At 53.0% G+C, this 9,545-nt stretch overlaps 3 protein-coding genes across 3 annotated transcripts; 2 read left to right on the forward strand and 1 right to left on the reverse strand.

The window, feature by feature from the left end:
- Positions 1–395: 395 nt before the first annotated feature.
- Positions 396–2,516, forward strand: B0H65DRAFT_274738 (uncharacterized protein). Its single transcript, XM_062822797.1, has one exon. It carries the CDS (start codon positions 547–549, stop codon positions 2,299–2,301), a length of 1,755 nt encoding a protein of 584 aa, XP_062679828.1. The 5' UTR covers positions 396–546; the 3' UTR covers positions 2,302–2,516.
- Positions 2,517–5,021: 2,505 nt separating this feature from the next.
- Positions 5,022–6,864, forward strand: B0H65DRAFT_274757 (uncharacterized protein). Its single transcript, XM_062822798.1, has 3 exons — positions 5,022–5,526; positions 5,591–5,752; positions 5,814–6,864. Exons 1-3 carry the CDS (start codon positions 5,253–5,255, stop codon positions 6,818–6,820), a joined length of 1,443 nt encoding a protein of 480 aa, XP_062679829.1. The 5' UTR covers positions 5,022–5,252; the 3' UTR covers positions 6,821–6,864.
- Positions 6,865–7,797: 933 nt separating this feature from the next.
- Positions 7,798–8,942, reverse strand: B0H65DRAFT_473886 (uncharacterized protein). Its single transcript, XM_062827218.1, has 3 exons — positions 8,690–8,942; positions 8,457–8,536; positions 7,798–8,295 (listed from the first exon to the last, which is right to left on the reverse strand). Exons 1-3 carry the CDS (start codon positions 8,732–8,734, stop codon positions 7,962–7,964), a joined length of 459 nt encoding a protein of 152 aa, XP_062679830.1. The 5' UTR covers positions 8,735–8,942; the 3' UTR covers positions 7,798–7,961.
- Positions 8,943–9,545: the final 603 nt, after the last annotated feature.

The following is a 9,545-nucleotide window of genomic DNA, read 5'->3' on the forward strand; positions in this document are numbered from 1 at the left end:
CTAGATGCCAGAGCTTCTAGTCTGCAGAGCCAGTCTTACACACACATACACACAATCAAGCCACGTTGAACCCATATCGATTATTACCCATAATATCACATGGCCCGGATGGAATTCCACTTGGCGTTTGGTCATCAGGATTCAGGGCGGATTCAGGGAAGGGCAGGGGGTGGCGGGGCGGCATCTTGGGCTTCCATCTGAATCTTCTGGACTTCTTTCTACTCTCATGACTCCCTTTCTCCATTCTTCTTCTTCTCTTGTCCGAAATCTGCGTAGGTCGGGTCTTCTGCTCATTGTTACCAACACGAGCCGGAAGCTACTTTACCTCGAACACGAGACCAAGTTTACACGCAGTCCCTGCGCCTGTCAGGATTACATCACTCCAATAAACTTATCAGATTCACCTGTCGATACCTACAGGAGCAGTTTCACCCATCGAGTGAACCAGACAAAGCAATACCGCGTCAAAGAGATACCTAGCTTTTCTGCAGGGATCACTGTAAGCCAGTACCCGAGACAGCTTCACCACTTCCTCTCCAACCTACGATGCTCGACGAAAACTTTCCCACCTTCCGCTCCCGCCCGTCTCCGGACAACCCACTCTCTTCCATCCTCTTCTTCACACAGAACGGCGCCGACCCTAGCCCCGAGTACATCCTCCGACGGGCCGACCCGGCCCTCCCGGCCTCGCGCAGCAAGTACGCCGCCGCCCTCTGCGGTCCGTTGAACGCCGACGTCGTCTACGCCGAAGTCCTCGTCACCCCAGAATGGTCGCAACCCACTGTCTCGGGCGCCGAGATGCGCGCCCAGGCACTGAACGGCGCGCCGCCTGCCCCCGCGACGGCGCTGGTCCCGGAAGCCTTTGCCATTCAGCTGTACAACCCGGACTCGACCGTCGCGATCAAGATGGTGCCGGGCACGTGGAACAAGACTGACTCGTGGGAGTTTGAGCTGCCGGTCCAGACGTTCAAGCAGCCCTCGGCCAGCGAGCTTGACAGGGAGAACGGAGGACTGCCACCGCCGGACTTGATGCCGAGGGTCATGTTCAGGTGGAAGAAGGACAGCAAGTTGAGCAAGGATATGACGTTGTACATGTGTGGAAAGAACCTGGGAGGGAGGAGGAACAAAGAGCCGGATATCACGATTGCCATGTTCAAGACTACGACGCGCAAAGATGGGGAGAGCGTGGTTACTGTCTACCAGCCGAATCTGCACCGGGTAGAGGTGGAGGATCGGAAAGGGCTGGAGCTGGTGCTGTTGCTGGGAGCCGAGGTGATCAAGGACTTGTATCTGTCTCCAAAGGCCGATGTGTTCAATGTCGGAGGAGGGGGCTCTCCCGTCGGAGTTGCAGGCAGGAGGAAGAACTCGAAACCTACCAGCACGCCACCAGGAGTGCCCATTATGTCTGGTGCTGTGGCGGCTAATGGTGGTCCATCAGGGGCGGGAGGACAGTTTATTGCTGCGAACGCGATCCGGCATCCAGATACTACACCCGTCAGTGCTTCAGGTGCGGCAAAACCTGCGTCATCAAAGGCAGATATCGATGCCGAAACGCAACGATTAAAAGCCATGGTTGAGCGCGAGGAGCACGAGCGGCAAAAGCGGGAAAGGCAAGAGCGTGAGAGGCGTGAACAAGAAGAGCAACAGCGCATCAAGAGGATGCTCGAAGAGGAAGAACAGCGCGAACGTCAACGAAGAGAAGCAGAGATAGCGGCCGAGACGGAACGCTTACGGAGAGAATATGGAATGGAAGGGCAGGAACTCCCGTCGATCGTCCACTCTCCTACAGCTCCTCAGAACGGAGGGACGTTCAGTAGCAGCCCTGCCCTCCCGCCACGGCAAACCTTCCAAAACACACAACCTCCGCCGCACCTCTTCCAACAGCCAAGCCAGGGCCAGCTGTCACCAACGACCACCTGGGGCGCCACACCCTCCCTGCCTCCGCGGCCCCTTAGTGCCGGTCCGCCGGGGGCTCATCATGGGAGCGGGAGTCATAACAGCAGCAGCAGGCCAGGGCCGTTCCACTGTGATAAGCTGAATAAGGTGTGGAACGGCGTCGTGGTGCCAGCTCTTGATCGTGGCTCTGGAACTCCGGGACCTGGTAGTTCGGGGAGGAGGCGCAGTAGTGGTGCGCCGTACTTGTCGGCGGATCAGAATGGCAGTGGGAGGTATGGGTATAGCCAGAGTTCTGTTGGTCTGTCTGGCGGGAATGGGAGCTCGAGTGCGAGGGATAGGGAAAGAGAAAGGGAAAGGGAAGAAAGGAACAGGAAGATTGCGAAGAAAAAGAGTGCGCATTGGTAGGTGTCTTGAGAGGGGTATTGACACGGGAGGTGTTGGAGCATATCAGGCGTGGTTCCATATATGCATTATCATTTGAAAGGAGTTGGTTGGCGTATCGTAGCATATTTTACCTATTTAGAGAATGGTCTGGCTTGGTGAGGATGGATTTATTTGCGGAGGGTTCGACATCATTTTAGCATAGCGGAAGACAGATGCTATTAAAGACCTTAACTTTGTTCGCAAATGTAGTAGTGACTTTGACCAAGACTAACAACTACGACGAAAAGCAAACCTCAGACCGAGAGGTCTTTGAATCGTAACCACTTGACACATTCTTAACCTGTTCCTTCCAAATAAACTATCCGGGCTAAGCTTGGCCCGGGGTCAATCAGAAACGCGGATGGGACAAAACAGTTGAAACACCTTGACGACTCTCTAGGTAAGGGGCGTCTGATCAAAGCTTCATACCAGGAACCGGGCTGTTTCATGATATGCACAATGATGCGATGGTTTCTATGGAGGCTGTTAGTATTTCTTTCTTGGTTGCATAGCCTACGTAAACAGCTCCGTTTTTTTTAGGTCATCCTGGAGGATCTCCAGGAGGGCTTAAAGCACTTGAAGAGTTGAAGCCATATCTAACTCACGTAATTCTTGGGATACTGTAGGAAAAAGCCCCAGGGATAGAAAATGAGTTGAGCTGCTTGTATGTAGTACAAATATCCAAGAAAGCTTTCTGTTTGCGTCAACTGGGGGGGAATACTATAAAAGGAAACCCCCACATTCATCCCATCTCATTGCCATTGTGTCCATGTCCGTCCCATATCCCTTGAACCTACCCGTCCCGCACGTTCCTTCCTTGCGTGCTTTTGCTTATCTTCTTCCCACGCTTCCCCAGCCGCAACCGCTGAGGCGGGTAGTAGCTTATTTTCCGCTGCGGCAACGTGGTGACACGGGATGAATGGGGTTTTGTTCCTTTAGCTTTGGCAATTTTGGAGGGAAGGAGGGGAAGCTGAGGAAGTGAGGGATAAGAACATGAGGGGTTGCTGATTGACAGGCTGGGGAGTTGGTTACTTTACATAGGGCATCCAGTTCATATTTATCGGTTGATCGTGGTGGTTGACAGCAACGATCTGCACTTTAGAGGAGGGAAGCTCTCCGATACATAGTCCAGTTGTTGAAAAGTGTGTTAGGCTGTCGTCATTTGAAGACTCAAAGACATGATATATTGCCCGTCATTCCCATTAAAGCCATTCTGGCTTGGATTAGTGATCCCAACCATGATGCTCAGGCCGCAACGTCATCGGGCACAACCAGAACGGCAGAAACGGACGAGCAAAGAGACAAGAGACATGGGAATATAATATCCCGCCGTCGCCGTCATGCCATACAACGTTGTGTTCGGCTCATGGAGCTATAGTAAGTTAACGGATATTGGCAGCCCGACTACGACAGAAAGAGTGGGATCGTTTTGGTCGAATTTCCAGGTCATGATTAATTCGATGGGACTCTCCAAACAGTCTTGTCGCTTTTAAGCAGCTGGGCGAAGCTCCCAAGCTCATGAAATCAAGTTTTTGATATACGCCGAGCAAAAACAAGAATACTTGGAAGTTTGGTTTAGGTCTTGAGCGATATACGCACCCTGAAAAAAGATGTGGACTGGAAGACTCGAGCTGTGCCCCTGACAGGAACACGCCGGGCAGGTAAGGTACCTGTGAGAAACGTCCAGTACGGAGCAATATCCGGACAGAACCCAAGCAAGAGACCATTCCCATATGTAGAAGTCGTACCTTTGTACCTGCAGTGAGTTGAGGTTTTTGGTCAACGACCGGGCGGCGCACAATGCCCAAGTGGAAGCCAACCAAAAGACTTTGAGGACCACCGACTGAAAGCGACTTGAACGATTTGACCATCTTTGGGCGCTAGTAACGGTTTGGGCAATAAATGGGGTCACCACTCGCTCGGCCACCCGCCAGACACGTTGCGGCCACTTGCCTGACTGGTCGACCTGGCCAAGAGCTGGCCGAGAACTGGGACAGGCGAGCGGCTAGCAGCTGCGGGCGGGCAATAGGCCACCTGAAATGCTGTTGCTGTGCACACCACAAGCACCTGCCGCCCAAAGAACCTCACAAGCCCGTGTGGAAGAGACGCACGCCCGCAATCAATACAACAGCGCACCGGTCTTGACTGTGAAGTCCCAGACGGTGCAGGAATGGAAAGGAAGACGGTGGCAGAGAGGCACCCACGCAGGCACTGCACCGCAACGGCATTCAATCACTGCACTCAACATTTGCTGCATCTAGACCAAAACATCCACAACAATCGACCAACTCCACCACCGCGACAAGGACATTCAAGAGCCCGTCGTTGCACTGTCCACATCCCACTGTCACCACCGACCGGTCCTTGTCTAGCGGGAGGTGTCTGTCATCCATTTACCTCTCGCCTACCTCTACCTCTAGCCGAACTCCATCCGGCCGATTTCATCACACTTCACGACACGGGAACCTGACCGACCGACGAGACGACAGGTTGCTTGTCAGTCAGACTCGATCCAAACCCGCCTCCGCTTCCCGTACCCGACGCTTGCTGTTGCTCCCACCGCCGTAATTCTCGCCAAACATTGCTCGCTGCTTGTTGCACGATCCGGCCAACGTCTTTTTACTGCAACCAGCCAAGCTTGGAAAGCCCACCGCTTGGCAGCTCTACCCGCCCACTCGCGCCTCCTCCTCCATCCTACTCGTTGCGGAACCGCTCTTGCGCTCCCCAGTCGCTGGGAATTGAGGCGCTCCCCTTCGTTTGTCGACAGCAGCAGGGCCCTCCGCTCTTCTTCCCCCGCATGTCGATCCGGACGACGCAGCGCCCATCGCTGATTCCCGCCTCTCCGTCCTCGAGCCTCCCATAAAGAACGACTTCGGCGTTTTCTGTCTCCTGCCGCCGCAGCCCCGGCTGTGGAGGCCCGGCAATTCGCGAACATGAACTTCGACTCGGGCACCGCGTACGCTGAGTCGGACGCCGACGACGAGTATGAGCGCGATATTCACGGAAGCTCCCCTATCGATCACACCGACGTCGAACACTCACCCATCGACTCTGGCCCCCCCTCGGCCGAACACACCCCTACAACCTACGGCTACCGAAACAGTGCAGATAGACACATAGAAACCTTGATTTCCGACTGGTCTGCCGACGACTGCGCCGACTTCATTGCCTCGATTGGCCTACAGCAATACGCAGATAGATTCATAGGTCCGTTCCGACTACATCGCTAAAAGTAGCGTATGGCTTTGACTTTTGCTAACTCTTCGCACAGAAAACGAAATTGTGGGAGAGGCCCTAGTCGCGTTACAACATGATGATCTCAAGTCGATGGGCATTAACAGTGTTGGCCACCGCTTGATGATTCTGAAATCCGTCTACGATGTGAAGAAGGCTCAGGATGTCCCTATTGAGGACGACCACTACATGCCTCTTAGTACGTGCCGTGCCCCCTTACCTTGTGCAATTCTCGCGTGCTAACAAGCTGAACTTTGAAGCCGCCGCGACCGAAGCGCTATCGGCAAATGCTACCCTCAACGACATTAAGCATCTCGCTGAGCAGTTGCGTCTGAGAGACGAGCGCATCAGCCTCTTTGAGCAAGACCTGCGCCGGTTAACCGAAGACTTTAGGAGGTTACGGGAAGATATGCTACCGGCATTGCGACTCGCCAAGGATGCTCAACAACCGCTACCAAGTGGACCGTCTTACGAATCTACTTTGTCACCGCCAGCTCCAGCCTCGTCGGCGGGTAGCCAGCCGAGTGCCGGCCTAAGTCGGCAATATTCTACCAAGAGGATCATGCTTGGGACAACGCCAAAGGCAGTCTCCCCGTCCCATCTTCAGACTTCCCACGGCCCGACATACGACTCTTCTGCGACTAGTAGAGGTATGATGTCGTCGTCTCACCTTGGCGCCATGAACGGGTCTAGTGCGAACACCCTCTCCGGTGGTTATCCGTCACCGAACATGCCATCGCCTACCTCTCCGCCCACCACCAACATGTCAGGCACTACTCTTGATCCCAGATCTTATCGCGGTGACAACCAACCCCCATCATCGAGCCGATCCACATTTGGCGATAACGATCACTACGGTTCTCAAGACAAACAACCTGTGTCCGCTCCCCGCAGAGGACAGACGCCGGCACCTGATACCCCTGGTTCCGCGAGCAACGCGTCCGTCGAGATCTTCAAGTCGTTCAGGGTCAGTATGGATGACCCGTGCTATAAAGTTCTTCCGGCAGCGCTCAAAAAGTACCAAATCAACGCCCCATGGGATCAATACGCTCTGTATATCGTATATGGCGATCAAGAACGGTGTCTGGGACTGGACGAGAAGCCTCTCATATTGTTCAAGCAATTGGACAAGGAAGGAAAGAAGCCCATGTTTATGCTAAGGAAGACGAACAACGCTCCAGCTGAGGAACAACCCGGGAGCGCAGGACTATCGGCTGCTGCTCGCGGGGCGACGGCCGTCTACGATCCACCGGGAGGTATCATATAAGTGGATAGTTGGGGGAGCGTAAGAGGGACTGCGAAGATGCTGGACCGGTCAACCTATTTTCGTCCGTCCACTATCCGAGCCGAACTGTCAGGGTGCCTCTCTGGGTTGCACAGCTTTTGCATAGCGTGACGGAGGATTATGCTGTGAAGGAAGCCCTGGCATAACTGGGGGTCCGTTGCTCGAGTGGGAATGTCCATGAGAAGAAGAAGTGAAGGCTGAGTCGAGGTTCAACGGTTCAGTGTCGCATGACCGGCTGGCCAGTTCCGTCAGGTTAGCTCCTATCTGGTCTGGAATGGGCGGCTTAATAGCTGAGCGGGTGGAAAGGCAACCGTTAACATGGACTCCAACCTCTACACACACAACCCAAAGAATGCTTGTGTATGAGGACGGTAAACCAGTTAACCTTAGCCTGTTTTGTGTATCTTTCCTATTTAATTCACGGCCGGGGTGGCATGGCAACGGGTTGGAGAAAATAACTGACTGCGCAACGGGGGGAATCGGGGAAGGAGGCGATTTTTGTAAACTCAATCTCATCCGAAAGTGTGGTCCACAACGTTAAAGAACAACACGTTTTGGTATCAATATGCTTGGGACTTCATCTGGTCTGGTTGAAGGAAGAAACGCAGAGGAGGAGGAGGACATCGAAGAGGAGCGGAACCGGGAAAGGGATGGGGGTCAAGTGGTGGGTTAAGAAAACTTTTCGAACTTCTTGTGTTATTTATTTATCATTTTGAGTGAAGAGCTTACACACTCTTTGTTGCTTGGAGACTCTAGGACTGTGGCATTCATGTTCAGGTGTTGTTCATTCGCAACTGGTAAAGCTTTCATGGTGGTGATTTAACGTCTCCTAAGTCCCAACCCCATCTTGAGTGGAGAACACTGTTCGATACCTTGACCGTTGACCAAGATGCTCAAGAGACACTTCGTAAGATCAAGAACCGAAGATATTATAGTCAAAACAGCGAGAACATACATATCTCTAAGTTATGAAATCAACAAAAACCAAGTTTTCTTTATTTTTGCCCAACAACAGATCTCACGAAAGGTAGATTACATCCCATCAAGTATCCTCCGTCATCTACACCACCCAACTACCATCCATCCCCCCAACCTCAACACCCCAAACCCTCAAAAACTCGATCTAGTAAAGCGCATTCCCAGCCTTGATAAAGAAACTGAAAATCGCTCCTATCCCCGCCATCCACACCAAGCTGCGCACAGGCGCAAACTTGCGGTTATCCTGCAAGAAGATATACACAAAGTTGTACACCAGCCTGCTGCCCAGGTAGAACAGCGAGAGCTTGTTGAGCGTCTCCACGGGCACCTTGGCGGCGTTGGCGGCCACGACGCCCGCGGCGTAAAGCCCGATGGTCTCAAGGCCGTTGTTGGCGGCCGCCTTGGCGCGCAGGATGCGGTTTACCTGCTGCTTGGAGAGGGTGGTGTCTTTGGCGAGGTGTTCTTCTGTTTTGCGGGGGCTGTGGTGGGTTGGGAGGGGGGTGTTAGTAAAAGTATGGTGATGGTAATGTTGATGTTGGTAGTAGGTGGGTGGTTGTAAAATGGGAGGGAGGGGGAGGAAATTGGGAACGGATGGGAGGAGTGAGATGATGGAGGGACGGGACGGGAACTTAAGACTTACTTGGCCAAGTCATAGTTCTTACCGGCAGCGAAGCTGGCGTAGAAGTTGGGGAGGAGGGCGAGCACGAAGGCCGCGGGGATCTGGTAGCTCGTGTCAGTGATTGTGTTTCGTCAAGGTTGATGATTTGCGTTTCTTCATTCCCAGGTGCGTTCGTCTGCCTCAAGAAACTGAAGCGTGAAGAGAACCGCATATCGGTTCCTCTTCACATGTCATGAGATAAGGTAGGTACATACCGAGTGGAGAGACCAGTTGGACGAAAGATCAAGGAAGGAAGCCATTGTGATGGACTGTTGATAGAGTAGTATCAAATTGGTGTGTTTTACGGGTTGGAGTATCGTCTTTTTGAAGGATGATGCAGCGAAGTATTACGAAACATATGCTCAGGTAATCGAGAGGACAGAAGCACTTTTATATTATACTTCGGACCTTGCAGTGAGGAGGGGTTCACGATCGAACAGCTTTGATGACGGTAGAAGCTTGTGTGGGGCGACCCACACCCTGACAGGGGTACAAGGGAAGGGGAACTTCCCGAGGGAAGAAGGATTGATCCACTCGGTGCCCCATGCCCCCTGCAGCCCAGAATAGCTCCCTTCCCTTCTTTTGACTGCTTGCTCCCGTCCTCCCGCCCCATGCGCCTCATGAGCCACTCCAAATCCATCGGGCACCGACCGACGAGACACAACCTGAGATCAGTAAACATAAATCGTAGGCGCTGTGCTGACACATTTGCCTGATGCAGAGTCTTCCCTGAATTAGACTCATCATGCTAGATGGAGGCGTATCTAAAAGGCACGGATGATTACAGTTTCAGAGTTCCAGGAACCAGTATTACATATCGAATTTTATGGACTCGGCGGCACTATCAACAGGCGAGATGCGCGAGACATCTGGATTACTGAACAAAGAATGAGTTCGACACAGTCTCGATCACGATAAAGCACATCAGCCTCCTTATATGGCAGTTGTCCCGAGAAACACATTTCCACTTCCAGTTCTCTCTTCGCAAGGTTTCATGAACCGAATCCGCTTTTATTTCTCTACCAACAAACAGATTTTGATAACATACGCGGCGTGGCGTGTCCGTCTTGG

The sequence above is a fragment of the Neurospora tetraspora genome, assembly GCF_033439725.1.
Source record: "Neurospora tetraspora strain CBS 560.94 chromosome Unknown B0H65scaffold_6, whole genome shotgun sequence".
Taxonomy (NCBI): Eukaryota; Fungi; Ascomycota; class Sordariomycetes; order Sordariales; family Sordariaceae; genus Neurospora; species Neurospora tetraspora.